We start from the raw sequence: 23,489 nt of genomic DNA, 5'->3' as shown, positions 1-23,489 counted from the left end.
GGGGGGGTTAATAAGATTAATATTACGTTGGAATAAAATATTAGTGTCAATTTTTTTTTCTTCCTTACATACATTAACTGGTTTGACTTTCCATTACATACATTACAAGTCACTTTTATGTTTGCTGTTCCGTTTTCTTCATGGAATATTATTTCACAAAATAGTGCAGCTATACGCATAATTGTTTCACAAATTGTTTCATCATTTTGTATACGCATAATTTCATTCAAAGTAATTAATTATCCAACATTTTTAATGATACAATATCCGAAAGGTCCACCTACTTATTAAATTCAAAGTATTCTTAGAGCCCACTACAACAAATATGTACATTGATAGCAGACGGATATAGCTCATTTTCCGTCACTGCTATGAAAGATGAGATTTTTTTTCGCTTACTTTTTAATAGCATCTTATTAACGCTATGATAGGAAAATTATGTAGCGGGAAACAAAAGTGACTTTTGTCCGCCAATACTTAGTGAAATTATTCACTTAATCGCCAAATAAAAAAAAAACCCAAAAACTCGACACACTCTCTCTCTCTCTCTCGTTACAACCTAAGCTCAACCTAAGAAGATTTCTTCTTCTAAATTCTCTGTGTGTGCTCAAATTCTTCTAAATTTCTTATCAATTCTTCAGTTTTATCGCCGTTTGTGAAAAGCCCCAATTTCGCCGTTTGTGAAAAGCCCCAATTTCGCCCTAAATCTCCATATCCATCGCAATTGATAGCTCGAATCCATTTTTGAGGCATGTCTTTCTTCTTCCTCCTAATTTCGTTATTTGTTTCGATTATTTGTGATTTCAAACAGCTTTTGATTTCGATAAGGGTCAGATTTAGTTATCTGTTTTGTTAGGGTTCGATTTATCTAGATTTATTTCGTTATCTGTTTTTTAGGGTTCGATTATTTACAGATTTTGAGAATGTGGAGTTTCGAATCCATCTGTTTTGTTAGGGTTCGATTATTTACAGATTTGACTCAAAAATAGCTTTTGGATTTGAGTATTTGCGCCTTCATAAACTGAACGATTTTTTTTTTTTCCCAAGTGTTGGTGATTGAAATGTTGGGGAACTGAAGCTTCTCATTTCTCTGTACTCACACAACAGGTTAGTATCACTCAACCAATAGTTAAACATTATTATTACACACGAATATTGGTGATTGCTATGTTTTGTCCTTTGAGTCTGATTCGTATAAATAGTGATTAGATTAGTGAGATTTTACACAGTTAGATATTGGTTTAAGAGCATCTGTATGTGTCTGAAGTAGTGCAGTATTGTCTGAATTGTTGCTTAATGTGAGCTTTGTATAATATGTATCTCTATTTTATCTATAAAGGTTAAAATTTATATTATAACATATAATGTTGGACAAGGCATGGGTGCATCTATGCAGGTAAGGAATTATATTTCATAATTAGGTTTTATTTTGGGTTTGGATACTTTAAGATGTTCTTTTAGTTATGATTTTTTTCTTTAATTATCCATTGAAGAGCTGATCCTGGTTATAAAAGTGGAGCTTGGAAATTTGTAAGGGATGTGTCTGCGGCTTTAGGTGACATAGANATGGTGTGAGTGTAAGTGAATGCAGGCAAGGTTTGAGCTTGATGAAGATTGGCAAAGGATATCTGTGATTCACCAGATGGGACATTTGTGGCGATCACACAAGTCTGTCACGGTGAAGGCTATAAATTTGGCTGCAAATAACCAAGAGAGGATGAATTTGAGACCACCAAATATTGGTCCTGTTGATTGGCAAAAATTTGTCAAACTCAAAACTAGTGCTGCATTTAAGGTAATTACTTGTGATTATAATTGTTTAGTAGTTGATTGGTGATTAGTAATTAACATGTTTCATTATTAGGCCGTGAGTGAGAAATATAAAGCAAAAAGAAAGAATCAGATACCTCACACCACTAGTCGTAAAGGGATCAGCAGACTAACAGAAGAAATGGCAAGCATATATACTACAACTATGTTGTTTATTATTATACATAGTGCTTGTACTGTTACTGAAATTTTGTTTTCTGGAACAGAAAGCTGAAAGTGAAGATCCTTCCAGCGTGACAAGACTAGATGTTTGGATCAAGTCTCGCACCAAAAAGGATGGTACACCAGTAGATACGAATGCAGCTGATTTGATTGTAAGTCTGAATAGAGTTGTACACCAGTAAATAGTGTGTTATCGACTAGTAAAACCTGAAACTGTCTTTATGTTTTTCAGCAAAAAGCAGCTGAAATTGGTGGAAGTGATGCTCCAGCATTTTTAACAAATCCAGATGAAGATCACCTCGCCAAGCTTTTAGGACCTGACAATTCTGGTAGGCTGAGGGCAATGGGTAGAGGCATGAGTAAGACCAAATTAGCTTGTTTACAAATGCAGAGCAAGTGTATGGCTGAAATGGAAGAGCGGCAAGTAAAATTAGTAAAACAGGTCAATGCCTTGGAAAGTGAACTTGGCAGAATCAAGAATCAGGTTAGATACTTAAGAGTTCTCTACTATTCATCAGCCAGTTAGAGTAATATAAATTGATGTTATTTTTGTTTATGTTACAGAGACCAGAAGCTGAAATGGATGAAAACTCAGCTGCAAGAGTAACATATTCTTACTTCTTTTCATATCAGCTAAGTGATTCTTCTTAGTGTCGTTTATGATTCTTAGTTGCTCATGAAATTGTTGCAGAGTGTAAACAAAAGAGCACATCCTAAGTGTGTGTTTGTTGATTGGTCTGACATTGATGAAAATGTTGGTGAGGGTCGGATTCTTTCTTCTGATCCGGATGACATAGTGAATGACTGTCGTCTTGGCCCTTATGATCTCAAAGTGTTAGTTGAAGCTGCATATAAACCAGATGCATTTCTATGGAGACCTGCACAAAAGATCTTTCATATGAAAGAAGCTGTTGGACATATAATCGCATGGCCAACTGATAAGTGTAGACTGGTAGACAACAACATCCAAATGGAAGACATTGCCCCTATGGTATTTATAATTTCTAGCAATGTGTTAGCAATGTATTACCCCTGTCTATAATGCTAATTAATTATATTGGATTTGTTTACTGATTGTGTTTAACAGGGTATACAAGGAAACAAATGTAAACTATTGGATTTGTCTAAGGGTGACGTCATTGTTGCTGAGGGGCGTTGGGAGACACAAGAACCAAGTGCGTTGGTTAACGGAATTCCTCTTGGACCAAAAGCAGTTAAAGTATTTGTGGATTCAGTAAAGCAGCCTGATACATCACTATGGAGACCTACAGCTGAAATGTCATTTCTTGAGGACTGTTTGATGGCTTACGTATCTTGGCCCCTGAGTAAGGTTGATTTTGAAAATCCCTCAACTCCAACTGGTCAGAATGCTACATCACATGCTTCTTTGTCTGCATCAAAGGCCAAGTCTGCAGCCACAGCTTCTAAGTCTGCTACAGAGTCCAAAACTTCAGCAACAGCTTCAAAGGCTGCATCGCAGGCCAAATCTGCATCTATGTCTTCTAAGTCTGCATCTGGTTCTGAGTCTCCTGTTGATGATGCAACGGGTCCAATATCACCAATAAAGAATACTTTACCATCACAGTCTCCTCTCAGGAAGTCTCCAGTAAGTGTTTTCATATGTTATGAAGTTGTTTTTGTTAATTATATGATGACTGATGGTTTATATTGTAAACATGGCAGCGCATTAATAAAGTTATTTCCAAGGAGAATAAGAAGTGCAAGTTGATGGATTTAACTGAAAAGAATAGGGTTGTGGCTGAAGGACGATGGGGAACAAATGATCCAGAACATAAGGTTCACTTTACTCGCTTGGGTTCTAATGCAGTTAAAGTGTGGATAGATGTTGTGAAGGTGAAAAATGTAAAAGTTTGGAGGCCATCCGATGAAATAGAGATTATTGAAGATGCACTTAGCTCCTGCATTGCTTGGCCAGAGAACAAGGTCATTATGTCTTAAACTGATGGTTTTATTGTGTAATGTTAAGTACTTGAGATTGCTTGTTTATTTTGGATGTTCTTGAGACTTTGATGGTAAACTGATGTTCTTGAGACTTTTGTTATGTATTTTGGATCTGAGACGTTTATTAATCAGATTTTATGAGATTTTATAAAACAGGTTATGTGTGCTATAATCACATATCAGAAAATGCTATAAAAGTACAGGTAAACGTTATGATAAAAGAATATACCATAGCACAGTAAACAAGATAAAACAGCATTTCGCAACAGCTATATTAGATATGTATAACATAGCACGAAAAATTAAATATTGTATAAATTTTTGCAAAATTATAATCTTGATAATACAGCAGTTTATTAGAGCTATGCTATAAAACTATAACATAGCACGAAAAAACAAATGTTGTATAAATTTTTTCAAAATTATGATCTTGATAATATAGCAATTTCTTAAAGCTATGTTATATTTTTATAACATAGCATACGTAATAAGTGCTATTGTATATGGGGTACATATAATAACAGTGCCCTAAAACAGCGCTCATGAAAACGCTATCAAAGACCTATGATAGCGTTTTTCTCTGGTTAACAATGTGCATATTTGTTGTAGTGGCCTTTCTACAAAGAAGAAAAATAAATTTAGAAAAAACAAGTTTTCAACTAAAATCCTCTTTTTGGAAAACTGGATAAATGATAAGTTGAAAACTGGATAAACTGGATAAATGATAAATTAAGACAACTGGTTTGTTCTTCTTTCCATAATTTTATGCCTTTCACTATTACACTAATTTTAACTTCTTTAATTACTGTTTCTCGATTTTTCGTTTTAGTTTTTGATTACCCATACCCAAGATATTCTCAATGTTATATCCTAAGACTGAACTGATAAATATTGTTGTCTGGTATTTCTTGATTTGAAAATTTAAACTAAAGGAAAAGGATAAAATCAATACTCACCTCAATTTTAGCCGGGATGGTCACCACACTATATTTGCTACATTTCCCCACATTGAAAAACTTCACAAATTTTCATACAATTGTACTTGTTAACTTATATTTCAGGCAAAAGGACTTGTCACATAATACAAAACAGTTCATTGGCAAACAAAGATAATGCAGTTGTGGATTTTTAAACAACCACGTTTTCATCCCTCCATACCAAATTCACACACACACTGATAAATAGGCTCAAACAGAATCCGTTAAACCGGTGAATAGACAGACAACAACTCTAAACTCTGTTCGTCTAAAGTTGGAAATCTGAACTCAATGTTAAAAACAATAGAACATGTACATGCTCATCAGTCATCAGTTATTTTCAGCAATATGTCTGAAATATCTAAATATTCTAAACGTTACAATACAACAGAATGGTTTTGAGTACACAACTTTATAAATTGCCCAACTAGGAATAAAACAGAATTAAACAAATTGACAACGTTCGGTATTATAATTTATACACTATGAACTCGTTGGGATTTAAATAGTGTGCAGAGCGAAGAAAAATAGTTATTATCTAATAAAATTATACAGTACTATTTTTACTAAAATATATAAGTATTATGCGGATTTGAATAAGTTATAATTTGTACATGTTCAATTCTATTCTACGGTAATTAAAAAAATGATGTAGAAAATAATGGGGGAGACTTTGATGAAGTGGACCATCCATGTCCGCACATGAATAACGCAACAAATACAACACCATATGGAAGTTTGTGCATCCATTTAATTCTCATAATCACAACATCTCTCTTCATAATGTTTATTTCCTTCACCTTTTTCTTGTAAGGTTTGTAATTTCCTCACCCTTTTTGTAAGAGAAACAAGATGAAAACAACTACTCAAAGAGATAAACAAAAGAAGAAGAGAATGAGTCGGTATAGTCTTGTTTTCATCTTTCTTCTTCTCTTCGTTCTCGTTTTCGCTTCAAGAATCCATGCTGTTGGAAGACGAAGGTTTTCATCCGGACCTTCTAGAAGAAACAGAGGCTTTCTCCCCTCTTATGCCACACGTTTCATCGGCGCCGGAGAAATCACACCGGAGAAAAGAAAGATTCCGACGGGGTCAAACCCTTTACACAACAAGCGATAGGTTTACTAAGTTTGTTTGCGGCGGTAACAGAATTATTTACCTTTTTATCTCTTTTTCTTTCTCTCCCTCTCCTTGTTTTATAAACTGGAGAGAAATATGTGAAATGTATATATGTACACATATACTATGGTTACACACTACCATGTAACTTACGTAGTGTTGATGTAGAAGTTTTTGAAAAACTAAATTCAAAGTTGGGGTATATGTATATATATATATGCATAATTTTGACACTTCAGATCAATTGTAATTGATAATGAGTTATGAGTATGATGGGGTTTTTTTTTTTTTTTTTGGATAGAAGGGTTTCCAGTATGATGAGTGAAGTTAATGTATATGATAATATTGTGTAATCGTGTGCTCCAAATAAATATATATCTAAGATTGCTTATGTATGATTAATAACATATTATGGTCTTTTTGCTTAATCGTAACACTCTATAGTTAGTCGAGCATAAATCAAGCACATACGGGAGAAGTTAAAGGGATAGTTAATCGGATTAGAGAACTTAGGAAAGATATGGCTTTTTCAATTTGTTCTAAGAACCTAAAGTTTAGGGTTAGTTTTTTTTTTTTGTTAACCCAGGTATCCCAACGCTTTCCAACAGAGTAGGGGTCCACATGTTAGCTATCGGATACCTGACAGAGCAAGGGTCCACGTGTTAGCTATCGGATCGTTTGGACTAGCCATGTGGGCGGTCAAATGGCACTCCATATGTCGGCTCATGGGACGCTGCAGCCCGCATGTGAATTCCTATGTGGTCGGGGCTCGAACTTATGATGGCGGGTACCTCAGCTGAGGGTCCTTTACCACCCAAGCTAGAGGCTCCGGTTAGTTTAGAGTTAGTTTAAAGACTATTTCATCAACTTGACGATAAAAAAAAATTCAATGGATTGTAAAAGAGGTTAACTAGCTAGAGACTAGAGTAATAGCTGAATCCAGGCTATGTCCTAGCACGTCATGAGTTAATCTCTTCTTGCAATCACGATTAAAATGTCTTCTAGACGTCGATAAAAATAATATTTCCATAATTAGCCGATCATTAGTAAAACATTAGATGGTGGGAAAGATTGTATTGCTAAACAAGCTTTAATTAATTATTATAGAAAAAGATAATCATTATTATGGGTTTGATGTTGAAAATTGTGGTTTAATGATTTGGTTTATGGTTGATGGTGAAAAATGGTTCTATATGAAAGACTATTCTTACCCACAATGCTGAAAATTCAAGTTTTTTTTAGTTTAAAAAATGACCAACATTTTTTTGCTCCTAACTATTTCCATCACTATACTTCAATAATATTTTTTAGTGTTTTGCGCATGCGCGCATTTGTTTATTATTGCAATAAGGAAGAACAACTTTGATCAACAAAATTATTATGCAGTTGAAAATGGGAAAAAAGGTATAGTTGTTGTTTTCTTGATATCAATTATGGCATAAGACATTTCTAATCCCATAAAGGCCAACTCAAAGTCGTATACGTCTCCGTATCCATTATATATTATACGCATCTTACAAACAAAAAGTACATTTTATGAGTTTCATATTATAATATAAGTGATGGATCACACTTCAACAGTTCTCAAGGATCTATGTCAGAGAACAGAAGTTTTGAATTTTTTTTTATTTATATATAATTTTTAATGACCTTTACGAAAAAAGTTTGAGTAAAAAAATTGATAAAAAATAAAATAGGAAAAATGTAGTTAAAATCCCCAAATCTACATTTTCGTTGATTTAAAACCCGAATTTTATTTTTAGAGGGGAAAAAAACCAATTATTTATTGATTTCCAAATAAATCGTAAACTCTCGTTGACCTAACCTTTTGAGGCACAACATTAAGTGGTCAAACGGAGAAATTAAACGGGGTTAATTGTCCGTTAACAAGATCCGTTAATAGGAAAACTACGCTGTTTATAACACCCTAAAACTCCCAAATTAAGAAATCGATTTTCAATTTTCCCAATTCACAAGCCCTAATTGATCTCAACTTATCTTTTCTTCTTTAATTTCTCTTTTCTTCTTCGATTTCTCTCTTCTTCTTCGAGTTGACGAGATGAGTTCTAGCTCAAAGACATTGGTGGTAGCTTCGTTCGACTGTGGAGTGCCACTGAAGTGTGTTTGTGGAGCAGATGTAACGATCTTTACATCGAGAACTGAAGAGAATCCTGGTCGACCGTTCTTATGGTGTATAACAAAAAGAGATCTGGAATCTTCTCGTCATCGAAGATATCATGTTCGATTAGAGTTAGATCGATTAGGGTTTGTGAATTGGAGAAATTGAGAATCGATTTCTCAATTTGGGGGTTTAAGGGTGTTATAAACAACGTCGTTTTGCTATTAACGGATCTCGTTAACGGATAATTGATTCTGTTTAATTTTTTCGTTTGACCCCTTAACGTTGTGCTTCAAAAAGCTAAGTCAACAAGAGTTTGCGATTTATTTGAAAGTTAACAAATAATTTGTGTTTTTTTCTTCCAAAAATAGAGTTCGGGCTTTAAATCAACGAAAATGTAGACTTGTGAATTTAAAGGACAATTTTCCCAAAATAAAATTAGAACACAGTAACAGTAAAATATCAAAGAGTCGTCAGCTATATAATGGATGTGGGCATTGTTAGGGAAAGTGAAGAGAAGAGTTAAAGGAATTTTGAATCATGAACAAAGAAGTAAGAACTATGTCTTCTCACAAACTCTCACGACTCTTCAACATTGTAACTCAGAATCAGAAATCTCCGGTTTTGATCTCAGACCAAGAAGCAGCCAAAAGAATCACGGCGTACCTGGTGGAGAAACCAAGCATCGGAAAGCTTCAATCGAATCCATCACTTCTCTTCAATTTGAATCCGAACGTAACCCGTCTCGTTCTATCTGAACCAACTCTACCAACTCAATCATGCCTCGATTTCTTCAAGTATCTCCGCGGATTCGAATCCAATCTCAAACCCGATCTCACGGCGGTTGTGACTTTATCTCGCCGGTTATATTCTAACCGGAGGTTCAATGAGATGAGAAATTTATTGAATTCGGTTGTTAACGACGGGTTTTACGACCGCCCAGTTGAGGGTTTAGGATCAGCGATGGTTGATTGCGACGTCTCCGATGAAAAGTTTGGATTTTGGGAAACTTTTTTCGATTTGGTGTTTAGGGTTTATGTAGATAACGCAATGTTTGAAGAGGGTTTAAGGGTTTTTGATTACATGGTTAAAAAGGGTTTGAGTATTGACGAAAGATCCTGCATTGTTTTTTTGGTTGCGGCGAAGAAACGCCGGGAAAGTGATCTCTGTTTGGACTTTTTCCGGCGAATGGTTGATTCTGGAGTGAAGATAACTGTTTACTCATTGACCATTGTGGTTGAAGGTTTATGTAGAAGAGGTGATGTTGAGAAGAGTAAGAAACTGATTAAGGAGTTTTCTGGTAAAGGGATTAAACCTGAAGCTTATACTTACAATACTATTATCAATGCTTATGTTAAACAGAGGGACTTCTCTGGCGTAGATAGGGTTTTGAAGGTGATGAAGAAGGAGGGTGTTGTGTATAATAAGGTTACCTATACGCTTTTGATGGAATTGAGTGTGAAGAATGGGAGAATGGTTGATGCGGAGAAGATGTTTGATGAAATGCGTGAGAGAGGGATAGAATGTGATGTTCATGTGTATACATCGATGATAAGTTGGCATTGCAGAAAGGGGAATGTAAAGAGAGCGTTTTTGCTGTTTGATGAATTGACGGAGAAGGGGCTTTTACCGAGTGGTCATACTTACGGGGCGCTTATTGATGGGGTGTGTAAGGTAGGGGAGATGGGTGCAGCTGAGATCTTGATGAACGAGATGCAAAGTAAAGGAGTTGATATCACTCAAGTGGTATTCAATACGTTGATTAATGGGTATTGCAGGAAAGGGATGATTGATGAAGCATTGACGATTTATGATGTGATGGAGAAGAAAGGTTTTGAAGCTGATATTTTCACTTTGAATACGATTGCTAGCTGTTTGAATAGATTAAAAAGGTACGATGAGGCAAAGCAATGGCTGTTCAGGATGATGGAAGGTGGTGTGAGGCTTAGCACGGTTAGTTATACTAATTTGATGGATGTTTATTGCAAAGAAGGGAACGTTGAGGAGGCAAAGAGGCTATTTGTGGAGATGAGCAGCAAGGGAGTACAGCCCAACGCTATCACATACAATGTGATGATCTATTCGTACTGCAAGCAAGGGAAAGTAAAGGAAGCCCGTAAACTAAGGGCTGACATGGAAGCAAAAGGGATGGATCCGGATTCGTATACCTACACGTCGCTCATACACGGGGAATGTATTGCTGATAACGTGGATGAAGCAATGAGGCTCTTTAGCGAGATGGGGTCGAAGGGTTTGGACCAGAATTCTGTAACATACACTGTGATGATCTCAGGTTTGTCCAAAACTGGAAAATCAGACGAAGCCTTTGGATTGTACGATGAGATGAAAAGGAAAGCGTATACAATAGATAATAAGGTTTATACTGCACTTGTTGGAAGTATGCATTCACCTGAGACTTAGACCAGGATTGTCAAACTAAGATCTTTTTTGGCTGGTTAATTCTGAGATCTTCCTGTTGATGGTTGAAATCGACTACTTGAATCAGAACCTATTCATTTTTTCGAAATCTTGTTTGAGAAAGTTGGGATGGGATATGTATCAACCTTTGCCTTTGGGTATGTTCATCTGGCATTCACATGAATCAATAAGCGACCATCTCTACGCTGTAAAGAAAACAAAGCTCGACGCTTTATGTGATATTATATTATCATAAATTGTCTGTTCATAAAACAAAGCCTTTGGAATATAATTGTGTATAAGCTGATATTGAAGGAGTATTCTAGAACCCTGTGAATCAACTCTAAGGACTGAGATGTTGATCTGTGTAGTGTATATAACCATATATGCATGATAAGCTAGAGGAGCCAGACATTTATGAAGCTTGTGAAGTACTATGGACGATGATGTCTTCAAGAAGGATGATCTGATGAACTTTTATAAATCTGAGATGGCACCAAAATGAGAAATTTTATACTTTCAAAAAGCTAAAAATTGAAGCTCAAAAGCCAGTGACGATCAGAATCACAACTCATAATCGAGACCAGCTCCATATTTCCAGGCCTCGAGACGTCTCTTCCATTCGAACTTCGTTTTTGAGGGAAGTCCTTCCAAAGACGGACTGAGAATACACAAAAAGATGAAGATGGTTCAGGGGAACACAACATCCATCCATCATGTGGCAGAGTCATGGCAACAGAAGCAATGATCCATGCATAATTCCTTAAAGAGACTTAGGAATACTTCACCTTATTAATGGATCAATGTATGCTGAGAGGAGTGTATACAAGCCAGCATGAAAATATGAACAGACCAATCGAGCAGAACTGGTATCCCGACCTGAGGAGATCACCAACGAAACGACATTTCACGAGTAGATCGAGAGCAATTTCAATATTTTGTTTTCGTTTCCTGGGGTTTCTGGTTTAGAGATAATGCAACAGTTCTCGGAGGAACGCTATACCTGTCTGAATATTGACGGAATTATCTGAGGTTTAGTCAGCATGACAAGGCCTAATGTCTTTGCTAGAGGACCAAACTGTATTATATCCTGAAGAAATGGTCTGAGAACTGGATCGCCCAATCTCTACAAGAACAATATGAGACCATTACTTAGAAGCCAAAGTTCGAAACTCTCATTTTCCGGTTTCTACAAAAGAGAAAGGTTTACTATACCTGCATGCAACTAAAATTAACATGGAGAAGCTCATTGGTAAAGCTAGGGGAAACATCGAGTTGTTGCTTTGCAGACATTGCTCTTTGAAACAGCCATGATGCGCTCAAGTTTGGCTGTCATTCAAAACACAAATGGCTTCAGTGAAGTTAATAGCAGGGAGAAAGATATATAGCTGACAACCACAAAGCTTTATTACCATATAAGGATTTAGCTTTGATAAGCTGTCAGAGTCCAGAAGATCTCCATCTACTGCTTCATAGATTCCTTTTCAAAATGAAGATTAAGACTGTCAGAAAATCTGAAGATTTTTTGGACTATAGTCTGACAGATATCATGATATAAAAGTTGTATAATGTTCATGGAGACAGCAAGTGTACTTTCAGATAGTGAGTGTATATATACCATTGGACAATCTTCCAAGGTGTCTGGTCAAACTTCCAAAACCTCCAAATGAAACAGGTGACTGAATGCCGCTAGCATCACCAAACTGAGTTTTTTGGTAAGAAACTTTGATTATTTAGTTTATCGAATTATCAAGCGGCAAACTTTTCTTGGAAGCTTATATATAAATGAACAAAACCCACCTGTAGAACACGATCAAATGCCGCTGGCAACGGACTGGTGATAGTTCCAATCCAACAGGGTTAGATATGTCAGAATGCAGCAGTATTATTGTACAAAACTGGTAAACAGAATTATAATATCAATACTAGAATTTCAAACTTCCAGTTTTGATAGGTAGAGGAGATACATGGCATCAATGGAGTTCCATGTCAAGGTTATACCTATTTCGGTATGTAGGAAAGATTCCGTATACAACTCTCAGTATTTCTAATTCGTCAAGAGAGACTCCCTGCGCCAAAAGACATCAGGAAAAGAAAGAAAGAAACTTTATGAAAGATGTTACTTAAGATGGAAACTCACTTGGTATTTTGGCATCAACTTCCAGTATTCTTCGAGTAAATCCTCTAAACTCGGAGATGTTGATTGCGGTTCAGTATAAGTGAGCATGTAAGTAGTGCGGTCTAATGGACCAGAGCCAGCCGGGAAGGCCTTCAAGCAACAATAAGCAGCCTTATATTAAAGCCAATTCTTTGTCGTTATGTGAATAGTGTGTTAGGATGGGGAAAACGACAGATAGTTTTACCTCCCAAAAGAGTTGTACATTAGAATCTGCAACTTTGGTCACCGATGAACTACTATATATAACGTCACTTGATGAGTTCTCCTTAAACCCATGAGCACAAGATCCAACAACAAGACACATTCCATCTGGCTTTCTACCACGTTTAATCTTTTGTAGCAGAATACATAACAAGAAAAGTATTATAATCAGTGATTTGAGAAAAATGTCATTGAACAACACACAAGAATCAGAAATTTCAACATTTTGATGACTATAACTAATGTAAATGAAAATGTAAAACTAGATATGCTATTAGGCCAATATAAAACCTGCTTCAGTATAGGAGAGAAATTTCCCATTGCATCGATGACCAGACGGGAAGATAATATGTCACCTTTAGAAAGTTGCATAACCTATCAATCAACAATTTCAAACAATTCATGTTAATAAGTTGAATCCTCTTCTTAGTTAGGATATTTTTTTTGGAGAAAGCGACAAGCAACTCACAGCTAAATCATCGTAGACGACGATGCTTGAGAGACTGCAGTCTTCTAAAATGACTCCACCAAGAGAAGTGAAACGTTGCTTCACAGTTTGCACAAGTTTAGCTGGGCTGGTTAAATATACAAAACGGAAAACTTAATCATCACTTTCAGAAGGTAAGCAGAACACAAGGGGAAATTTCTTTTCCTATGTATTATAGAGTATAAGAGGAGACAGAACAGAACTCACGAAACGCAAAGGTTAAGAATATCTTGAACCCATATATCACCAAGATTCTCGAATCCACATCTGTTCTGCATTTGTTCAATATTAACCTTAAGCATCATGGATTTTTAGTAGAGAATCAAGGCATTGCATACTGGAAAGAAGCTTTACCGGATTAAATTTTGCAGCAATTACATCTTCAATCTCATCTTCTGTTAAAACTCCTACTTCAGTCAGCTCCTTCATCTCTTTTCTTGAGATCTTCCATTCTTGATCTCTCTAAATCACCACAAACAAACAAAAAAAAACCATTAGCAATAAAAAAGGTTCTCCAACCACAACATTAGCTAGAATTCTTACCCCCTTGATTGCATTTCTCTCCACCACAGCAACTTTTAAACCCTTGGCACATAGAGCCGTGGCTAGAAAAATCCCCAAAGTACCCCCACAAACCACTATGTCAAAGGTTCCAACGAGATTATTTCCCATATCATAATCTTGAGAAAAGCCAGATACCCTAGAAACAATTTTCTGAGTTTCTTGCGGTCCTGCAAGATGTTTTTGCATCACTAAGAGAATACATTCCTTTATACTCTGAATGGTAACAATTTGTTTGTTAGATATATTACCAGTTGGTTGAGTACATATGTTGGACCAAATATTGTCAAGTCTCTTCAAGGCATTGTAAGAATAAGCACCACCAGCACCTCCAGCTTCTCCACCAACTGAAATACTCTCCATTATCTTCTGCATATCGAAATGATTGAACTCATACTCAGCTTAAAAACATATCATCATTACACATGCTTATGCAAACACTTTTAACGCTCTCAAGATTCACATACAAGGAAAAGCAATGAACGAACATAAGTTATAAGTTTCCAACAGAATACAGACTGCAAAACTTATCTCTATTTCTGAGAAATTCCGCAACTTTTTTTTACTCATATGAAGCAGCAATTACGACCATCAGTTTCATTTTTTTTTTTTTCCCAGAGGATGCGTAATTGAGCAGAATCGTTCATCAAGCAAGCAACTTTTGTAACACATACAAGCTTTTTGTTGAAAGAAATTTATAAAAATGTAAACTTTCAAATTAAAAGGGAGCTTTTGACCTGTGTTCTAGAGGGGGCAACTTGTGTTTGAACGCACACTATGGTCTTCGAAGCTCTTCCTCTTCCTCGGTTTGTCCGAGACCTTGTTACGGTATTAACGAACACATTGAACTGTTGAATTTGCAGAACCGCCATGACTCTGAGTTCCCAAGAAAAAAGCTAATTTTCATCACCAAGAGATAAAAAAACACTGGAAAGATTGTGCAGTGTGTCAGAGAATGTGACACGTTTACAAAACAAAACAAAAAGATTTGGGTCAAATTACTGGAATAGAAACTTCTGGTCCAAAAGTAAACTAAATGTAAATACTAAGGTTGTTTCTGTAATATTTTATTATATCCTTCTTCTTTTTCCATTGATTCATCAAATCAAACAGAGGGACTTGGATAAGCCTCTCTGGTTCAGGGTTTTAGGGTTTTTGAAGCGAGTAGTCCACTCACTCACTCACTCACTCACTACTTTTACAATTCCAAAGGTAAGCAATTCGATTTCGATCCGTATAATCTGTGTTACCTTTGGTGATGTATATGTTCCAACTTCTCCAATCGAATTCGCAAATGGGCAATTAGCTAATTTCTTGAATTGTGAGTTTATGTTACTGGTTGTCCTCATATTCATATTATTAAGCTATTGCAAGAGGTTAGTTAGATCATAAAGCCTTATGCTTTACAAGAATTCACTTTTTTACACTAGACTTCGAACATCACAATGTTTTTGATATGTGGCTTGAATAGCAAATGGGGAATTAGCTTAATTACTTGAATTGTGAATTTGTTTCTTTGATTGATTAATTTGTATGCAAAAGGTTGTTATATGATAAGAAGTCGTATGCTTTACTTTGTACACAAGACTACTAAATTACGTTCTTCCTCTCTTTTAGGAGTTAAGAAGAAGACTATTAACATCAAAACGATTCAATTTGTGTTATGGAAGTGTCATTAGGGAATATAAGATCTCAGGTTCAATTCTCATGACTCTTTTCTTTATTGTCCGCAGAACCAAAACTCTCTATCACAAGATTGGATTTTTATAATTGAAGAGAAGCAGCTATGGCAAGTCTGATTATGGCCACATCATTCCCAGGTTCTATAACTTCATGTAAGAAGATGAATAACCTGTCTGTTCAGCGAGCCTTTAGGATGACATCTATGCAGACAGAGAAACCTTTGGAGGAGCTATACAATGTTAAAGTGGAACGGAAAGTTTCACAGAAACGGTTGGAGGAGCTCGGTGTTTCGAGATGGTCAGTTTGGAAGACAGGGAAATGCAAGCTGCCATGGGATTGGCAGGTGGATCAGTTGGTTTACATTGAAGAAGGAGAGGTTCGAGTTGTTCCCGAAGGAAGCAAGAGGTATATGCAGTTCTTAGCTGGAGATCTTGTTCGGTATCCTAAATGGTTGGAAGCGGATCTTTTCTTTAACGCTCCTTACAGTGAACGCTATTGTTTCAAGGCCTATGGTGATGATTGATCCCGACTTAAGACTTTTGAGTTTAGAGACAAGAAACTTTACACCTGTGTGTTGTGTTGTAGCCTGATGGATCTTTTTGTGATAATATAAGAAAGCAAGTTCTGGTTTTGTTCTGCATTTTATTTGCAATGCTTCATAAGTAAACACAGGCAATTTTCAGAGATGGATGAAGGAAAGAGCTAAAGAATTAAAAAGAAAACTCTCAAAAACATAACTAAAGAAATTTCATTTATATAACATTCAAAAATATTTATTTAAGGGTCTCACAATTTGGACAAAACCCCACTGTTTCAGTCAACAGAACAATAAAAATAAAGAAAACCAAGCCAGAATTGGATGAAAACAAAATATCCTTTTTACTTGTGGCTTAAGCGATAAACAGAGTATGATTAGGAAGAACTAGAGCTGCTCTCTCCTGAACAGCCTAGGCTGGAGTGGTTTGTATCTCTTGCTGGAAGCGAAGGAGGATTAACCGGTAACTGTACCTGACCAGATTCACCGGAAGTAGAAGCGCCATCACCGCCAGTCAGAAAGTTTCCACGTTCAGATTCTCCTGAAGTAGAGCCGCCACCGTGGCTGGAACTTGTCGTCTCAGAAGGGACAAGAGCAAAGCAGAGTTTTCCTTCTCCAGATCGGAAAGACCAGAGAGGAAAGAGATCGTTTACCTCAAACCTGTTATCAGAAAGCACATCGTTCCAACCTTTACATAAGACATAATTCCAGTTTCCACTCATCTTCCACTTCCTCAATTCAAGGGCGTGCTTTTTCATCTTAGGATCCACCAAATCCAAGCTCACACCATCATCACGAAGCTTCATCGAATTTTCATGTATGTGTGTTGTCTCTTCCTCTGTCAAAAAGTCTGGACTTTTAACTTGCTTAAAAGGAACAGAGAGACGTCCTTGGATTTTGTCGAGATCAGTCTTGTACAGTTTCCTCGTTGAGATCAGCTTCGGATTGTAGCCGTCCCCTTCTCTCCTCATCACCCTCAGAAGCCACTCCGGTGGAGTCATTTGAATTGGTTCAACCTCTAAACCACGATCACGATCAACTTTGCGTATCTTGCGACTTCTCTCTTCCACCTCAATCGAACGTTCTTCCTTGGACCGACGACCTCTAACGCGAGAAGACCGAGAAGATTCTGAATCATGATTAGGGTTTTGTCCTTCTGGTTCCACGGAAGTAATTGATCTGTATCGACGTTCTAAGAGGCTCTGAAGCCTCTCTCCGATAACTTCGTGCATCATCTCCACCATATTAATCTGCCCTGAGTAAACCCTAGGTTCCTCCTTTTTCGATTTGTCTTCCTTAGCCTTAGCCTTGTACCCTAACGATATGTCGACCGCACACAACAGTTTAAAGCTTTTGTCTTCGTCGTCAATACCGTACTCTTTGTTCACATACGACGACGAAGGTCTAGAAGACGGTTCCGCCTCAAAAATACCAAAAGTTTGGGAGTTTTCAGGAATCGTTTGCTCGAGAAATTCGTAAAATCGCTGCTTAGAAAAACTACGATCATCAGATTTCATCATCGTGATCAAATCTCTTGAAGACAGAACCAAAAAAAATAAAAACCTAGAAGGAAACTCTTGAGTTCTAAACCAAAGAAGGAACTGGAAGGTTATAGCTTTGTTTGCAAGTAAATTGGAAAACTGGAAGGTCTTAAATAAGTAAAAAACGATTCAGGTTCCTATTCTTATAGGAAATTGATTTGAGCAGACCTAATACGATAGTCGGTTTAATGCCTATTTATTATATCCTTAAAAATTCAATTTTGGAAAAATTCCTAAACACTAAGGGTTAAGTTTCCATTATTCAAAAAAAATCACATGTAAAAAATTAATGCTTCAACTATCAATAAATAATATCTCACAGTTAATTTTATTTCTTATGTTTCCATAATACTAAAAAAATCACATGTAAAAAATTAATGCTTCGACTATCAATAAATAATATCTCACAGTTTGTTTTATTTCTTATGTTTCCATAATGACATGAGTACGTTGTTTGAATGGAAGTAACTAATTTAGTAGTTTCCTCTGTTATCAGAACAGAGTTTTTTTTGTAACACATAAGATGCCATAATCATGTTTTCAGTAACTTAGAGACACATTCACAGATCAAATTACACACAAAAAAACAAAGACAAAATGAAACTATATATTTAATCAATCCTAAAGGTTTCTGATGCCTCTAAACATGTTATGACGACCATCATTCTTGATGAACCACCCAGGATTGTACAAAGCAACAACATGTCCTATTGCCAATCCAAACAACACTCCTGGCCCATACCCTACTATTGCTGCTCTCCACTCCAATATTCCTTCTTCTTCTTCTTCTTCTTCAAGCTCGTGTGTGGATGGTGCGTCTTCCCTTAAACAACTTTCTTCAAGAGGAAGACCACATAACCCTCGATTCCCTTCAAATGAGGATTTAGGTTGCCCTATGATCTGTGTCCCTTGTGGTATTCTACCAGTGAGCTGATTAATAGACACATCTATGTACGCCAAATAAGATAGTCTCCTGAGTTCTTGCGGAATCTCCCCTGAGAGTTTGTTCCCTGACAGGTCTAATGACTCTAGCTCAGTCACATTGGCGAAAGACATTGGGATATGTCCTGTGAATGAGTTATCTGATAAGTTTAAGGCAATCAATGTTTTCAGAAGACCAATAGATTCTGGAATCTCTCCTTCAAGTTTGTTACCAGAGAAATCAATGGCAGAGTAGAAAGTAAGAACTTTCCCTTGCTCCATGTATAGACCTTTGTATTGCAAATCCAACGTATCTTCATAGGCAAACCGCTCATTCGAATAATCTCCCATATATAGCCTCTCTTCATCATGCATCTTGATAGACGTTGTACTCCAGCTCGTAAAGTAATTTCTTGGTAAGGTTCCCGTAAATCTGTTATGCGATATTTCAAGTATCTGGAGCTTGGGAAATGCAAGAGGACCTTGATCATCAGGTGGAGATATAGAACCAACGAATCTGTTTGAACGGAGTGTAAGGACTTTCAAATTCTTCAATGCCTTGAGCCAGAAGGGAAAAGAATCATTGATTCTGTTGTGATCCACACTTAAAAACCTTAGGAGAGAGCAGTTCAAGAGCGATCTTGGAAGCTTTCCGGTTAGTTTATTGTATCCAACATCAAATGTCTGTGTCAAAGCACCGCTATAGAACTCGTCTGGAATGTTTCCTTCCAACTTGTTTTTCCGGAGGTTCACTATACTGAAGTTACCCATACATGGAGGGATTGAGCCGGTGAAGTTGTTGTAGGATAGGTCAAGAATATCGAGAGCGGTTCGGTTACAGACTGAGAGAGGTATCTCTCCTGTGAAACTATTGTTCCAAGCAGACAAGTGGATGATAGAGACTGGTGGATTAGGGAATGAACCTTTGAAAGAGTTTAAAGCAATATCTAATACCTGCACCGATGAATTAGCTAAAACATGATCCAATGAACCTTTGAAACCGGTGAATGAATTGTTCTTAAGATCCAGAGAGACTAAAAGAGGAAGACTCCATAACCAATCAGGAACGTCCCCTTTAATTATGTTGTTGGAAAGATCTAAATACCATAACTTCTTTAAGGGCTTCAAGAATTCAGGGAATTCACTGATGTTGCATCCAGACAAGAGCAAGACCTTCATGTCCTTTGGAAACTCGATGTCTGAATTCATACTCGGTGTTAAACTGTTTCCAGAAAGATCAAGGTGTGACAAAGATTGAAGAGAATGGAAGATTTTTAAGTCAATTGGGTGGCTTATGTTTATAAAAGAGAGGCTGAGATACTGAAGACTAACCAACTTTGAAATATGATCTATGATCTCTGCTTCAAAATGGTTATTCCCAAGCTGTAAAGTCTCGAGTTTAGACGAAGAAATATTAGTGATTTCAAATGAGCCAGTGAGATGATTGTCACTCAAATCAAGATAAGACAAGAAAGGCATTGTGAAGATAGAAGAAGGTATGGTTCCAGAGAATTGATTAAAAGAAAGGTCTAAAGCTAAAAGATTGGTTAGATTCTGTACAAGTGGAGCTAAGTTACCAGTGATCTTGTTGTGGGAAAGCTGTAACTTGGTTAATTTGGGTAGGTTACGTATTGAAGAAGGAACTTGGCCGGCGAAGCCATTAGAGGAGAGAAGCAAGACCTCAAGATTTTTGAGTTGACCAAAAGCAGAGGACAAAGGAGAAGAATCGAAGTTGTTGAAAGAGAGGTTAAGGTAACGGAGATGACTCAACTCGAAGAGGCTACTGTTTGGTCTGAGAGTTCCACGTATACATCCACCGGGGAGTTCAAGAAACGTGACAGCACCGGTCGTGTTATCGCAGACCACACCGCGGAGAAAGTTGGTGTCGTCGCTGCAGATGCTGGAGAACTGAAACTCGTTTTTGAAACGTTTAAGGGTCTCGGTTTGGTCAGGAAGACACTGGAGAGCAGCGACACAGTGGAGGATGGAAACGAGAGAGAGTAAACGCCAAAACGAGTACAACATTTTAGATGGATATAAGTGTGAAAATTTTAGAAAACGTAATGAATCTTTTAATTTCTTTGGCTTGTGAATCATCGAATCCCTTGTGGCCTTGTTAAATAGCCACACAAGTTGTAATCATTGACTGCATTCGCGTGGCTTTAGTTCCTGACAACTCACAAAAGTCATCAAATTATCTTCATATAAAATACTCCTATCAGATATTATAAGAACAACATGGCTTATATAGTACAAAACAGAAAGAGAAAAAAATAAAATTAAAAGAATGGCTTATATGCGCCAATAAGACCACCAAAAGCCTTTGTGGCACTAGTGGTACACAGAAGTCAATATACCTTTACGCGGTGGTGCATATGAATTCTAGAATTTAGTTAATTTTTAATTTCTATCTTTCTTTGGTCATTGGTTCAGATTTTGTGTGCATTTTAAGTGTGCAAATAGATCACTCTTTTCCTGGTCAATACATTAGTGGAAGTAATTAATAAAAGAATTAATCTAGCAGGTGCGTTTTACAGAAAAAGAACAAGAGGAGGATTTGTGAGCTCTGTGGATAAGCTAGATAGAAATCTTTAGCTATTCATGTTCATGTGGACATATAAATTGTTTTATAAACGACTTTTTTGTTTTTGTGTGTTACGAAAAAATTCACGTGGCTTGAGTTCTTCAAACTCTCTGAAGTTTGAAGATAAATATAATAGATTGCGTATGATACTATTATACTACACATATAAGGTCTAAAACATACGACTTTAACATTTCTTTTAATGCCATGGTAGGCTGGGTTGGTGTGAGGGCATCAGCCGAGTTCCAGTTTTGGACTCTAGTTCGTTAAACTGAAGTGTTACACAGTCAACAATTGACTTTTGTTTCTGGTCAACACATATGTAATATATTCTCAGTTTCCCACGTAACTAGTTTCATCATTTTTTTTTTCCGAAGTTTTTATTGATATAAAACATTACACACAACAACCGAGTAAAAGCCCAATAAAACATACAGCGGTTTACAGAGACTAATAAAGAAAGTCTATCTGGCCCAACATTGCATCACTCAGAGAAGAAGATTGGATCAAATTAAAATATCACAAGACACATGTCAACAACAAAAGACACGTGTAACTTGAGGAGACTAAAAGTTTTCCGTCGTCATCCTTCGCCGTTGAAGCCATCGATTCCGCCGGAGAATGAAACTAACATCGAGTGAAGATCGAAGATAGATTCTTTTGTATTTCGCCGACAACTGCAAAACAGAAGGTGAAGATCTAATACGGATCCATAAATCTCAAAAGAGAATACGAACTCCGATTAATCCACCTCTGTTAACTAAAAACCAATTGAAGAAGCTTAAACATAAAAGACACAGCTAAAGGCAATAATAATAAGCTGATGATGCTGAAAGAAAATCCAGAAATAGTCAATAAATCTGGACGGCAAAACAAACCAGAAAAGCTTTCTCTCTCTTTGAAAGATTTTTAGAGAGAGAAAAGAGAGAAAAGCTTTTTTTTGTGTTTCACGTCATTGAGTTTATATTTTCATCATTTTGAATAAAGAAAACGTAACTATATAATCCTTTTTTTTTAGCATCTATGAATTTATATTTTTTTTGGGTAGGATTAGCATCTCTGTAAATTATTAGATATATAAACGCCGCGTGTTTATCGTGTGAATTAGGTGAGTAATTATTGAAGATGATTGGTTATTAGGTGAATGTCAACGAAGGTGTTTTTGTATTCATGTAAGAAGTAGAACAACAACAACTGCTGAACATACATATATATATAAACTAGAAGTCGGCTCGCGCTATGCGCGAGATATATTATAAAATTTTTAAAATATTTTAACGTATGTAAAATTTAATATACTTAGCTTCTACCTTTGTATTTCTAATTGAGTATTTATAGAAAATATTCTTACAAAACATTTTAAAAATAAATAATTATTGTTCAGAAAATAATTGAATTTGAAGAAATTCTTAACTAAACACTCTAATGAATAAATAAATTTACTCACGTATTGAATTTGAATAATTATTTTGTTCTGTCTATGGTTCTTTTTATATATAGTAGGTCAGTTTATAAATAATTTTTGATTGAAATAAACAAAATTAAGCAGGTCATCTAATTATAGATATATTAATTTAAATCTCAGTTCAAATAAATAACTCTTTTAAACTTGTAGTTTGAAGAAATTATTTTATTTCCACAAAAAAGAACTTATATTACTTCAAATTTGATCATTACATAAAGGTTCTTGAAGACATAAATAACCCAACCTAAAGGAAAACCCAAATGATTACGAATTATACAGCCACCCGTTGCTTGATGATGTTGGACATCAAACCCTGCATCAAATTTACAATTAAGAAGAGATTGTTATGAGAAAAATTTCTTCTTGAAATATCTAATTCCATATTTTGTTCTATAAAGTATATGTTTTTTTTTGTCCTAAGAAAATTACACAGATCACCCAATAAATAGTTTGTAGCTTAAGTTAAAGGAAATTGTACATGTCATCATCTAATAAATATATTAAATCTCAGCTCAATAAGTAACTTTTAAGCTTGTAATTTGAAGAAATTGTTAATGTGAAAAATTTTAGTTATCATCCTTAGTAATCTTGTGGAAGAAAAAACCTGTATGAATGAAGACTAAAATGTTGTATACTTCTTTTTGGGTGTCTTTTTGTGGTGATCCTTGTCTCGTCTCTGTCTTTATTTTTATGTTCTTCTTACTTTAAATAATAAACTCTCCAACAGGGCGCTGGTGTTATGCCTTTT

At 36.1% G+C, this 23,489-nt stretch overlaps 5 protein-coding genes and 1 pseudogene across 6 annotated transcripts; 3 read left to right on the top strand and 3 right to left on the bottom strand.

Moving 5' to 3' along the window:
• Nucleotides 1,578-2,658, top strand: LOC104700195. The gene is made up of 5 exons (XM_010415670.2): nucleotides 1,578-1,795; nucleotides 1,865-1,954; nucleotides 2,037-2,144; nucleotides 2,225-2,476; nucleotides 2,557-2,658. The coding sequence occupies exons 1-5, from the start codon at nucleotides 1,586-1,588 to the stop codon at nucleotides 2,641-2,643; spliced, it is 747 nt and encodes a 248-aa protein (XP_010413972.1). The 5' UTR covers nucleotides 1,578-1,585; the 3' UTR covers nucleotides 2,644-2,658.
• On the top strand, nucleotides 8,684-10,921 carry LOC104700193 (pentatricopeptide repeat-containing protein At2g32630). The gene has a single exon (XM_010415669.2). The coding sequence runs from the start codon at nucleotides 8,707-8,709 to the stop codon at nucleotides 10,585-10,587; it is 1,881 nt and encodes a 626-aa protein (XP_010413971.1). The 5' UTR covers nucleotides 8,684-8,706; the 3' UTR covers nucleotides 10,588-10,921.
• On the bottom strand, nucleotides 10,798-14,960 carry LOC104700194 (annotated as a pseudogene).
• LOC104700192 lies at nucleotides 15,118-16,335 on the top strand. The gene is made up of 2 exons (XM_010415668.2): nucleotides 15,118-15,224; nucleotides 15,746-16,335. The coding sequence occupies exon 2, from the start codon at nucleotides 15,799-15,801 to the stop codon at nucleotides 16,216-16,218; it is 420 nt and encodes a 139-aa protein (XP_010413970.1). The 5' UTR covers nucleotides 15,118-15,224; nucleotides 15,746-15,798; the 3' UTR covers nucleotides 16,219-16,335.
• Nucleotides 16,608-17,832, bottom strand: LOC104704269 (putative B3 domain-containing protein At2g27410). Its single transcript, XM_019227426.1, has one exon. It carries the CDS (start codon nucleotides 17,748-17,750, stop codon nucleotides 16,608-16,610), a length of 1,143 nt encoding a protein of 380 aa, XP_019082971.1. The 5' UTR covers nucleotides 17,751-17,832.
• On the bottom strand, nucleotides 18,241-20,871 carry LOC104700191 (receptor-like protein 12). Of its 2 annotated transcripts, XM_019227731.1 has the most exons (3): nucleotides 20,270-20,350; nucleotides 20,025-20,075; nucleotides 18,241-19,914 (listed from the first exon to the last, which is right to left on the bottom strand). In XM_019227731.1, the coding sequence occupies exon 3, from the start codon at nucleotides 19,899-19,901 to the stop codon at nucleotides 18,393-18,395; it is 1,509 nt and encodes a 502-aa protein (XP_019083276.1). In that variant the 5' UTR covers nucleotides 19,902-19,914; nucleotides 20,025-20,075; nucleotides 20,270-20,350; the 3' UTR covers nucleotides 18,241-18,392. The 2 variants fall into 2 exon arrangements, with proteins under 2 accessions (XP_019083276.1, XP_010413968.1); XM_010415666.2 differs by having other exon boundaries at nucleotides 18,241-18,838; nucleotides 18,926-20,871.

The sequence above is a fragment of the Camelina sativa genome, chromosome 7 (genome assembly GCF_000633955.1).
Source record: "Camelina sativa cultivar DH55 chromosome 7, Cs, whole genome shotgun sequence".
Taxonomy (NCBI): domain Eukaryota; kingdom Viridiplantae; phylum Streptophyta; class Magnoliopsida; order Brassicales; family Brassicaceae; genus Camelina; species Camelina sativa.
This window is presented reverse-complemented; position numbering and strand designations above follow the sequence as displayed.

Bases quoted from the DNA above. Each gene is read 5' to 3' on its own strand.
- LOC104700195 (XM_010415670.2), top strand. From the start codon at position 1,586: ATGCAGGCAAGGTTTGAGCTTGATGAAGATTGGCAAAGGATATCTGTG. The intron at 2,145-2,224 runs GTAAGTCTGAAT...TATGTTTTTCAG, and splicing joins CGAATGCAGCTGATTTGATT to CAAAAAGCAGCTGAAATTGG. The intron at 2,477-2,556 runs GTTAGATACTTA...TTTATGTTACAG, and splicing joins TTGGCAGAATCAAGAATCAG to AGACCAGAAGCTGAAATGGA.
- LOC104700193 (XM_010415669.2), top strand. From the start codon at position 8,707: ATGAACAAAGAAGTAAGAACTATGTCTTCTCACAAACTCTCACGACTC.
- LOC104700192 (XM_010415668.2), top strand. From the start codon at position 15,799: ATGGCAAGTCTGATTATGGCCACATCATTCCCAGGTTCTATAACTTCA.
- LOC104704269 (XM_019227426.1), bottom strand. From the start codon at position 17,750: ATGATGAAATCTGATGATCGTAGTTTTTCTAAGCAGCGATTTTACGAA.
- LOC104700191 (XM_010415666.2), bottom strand. From the start codon at position 20,789: ATGATTCACAAGCCAAAGAAATTAAAAGATTCATTACGTTTTCTAAAA. The intron at 18,839-18,925 runs GTAACAAACTTG...ACTCATTCACAG, and splicing joins CTCTGCCATTGATTTCTCTG to GACATATCCCAATGTCTTTC.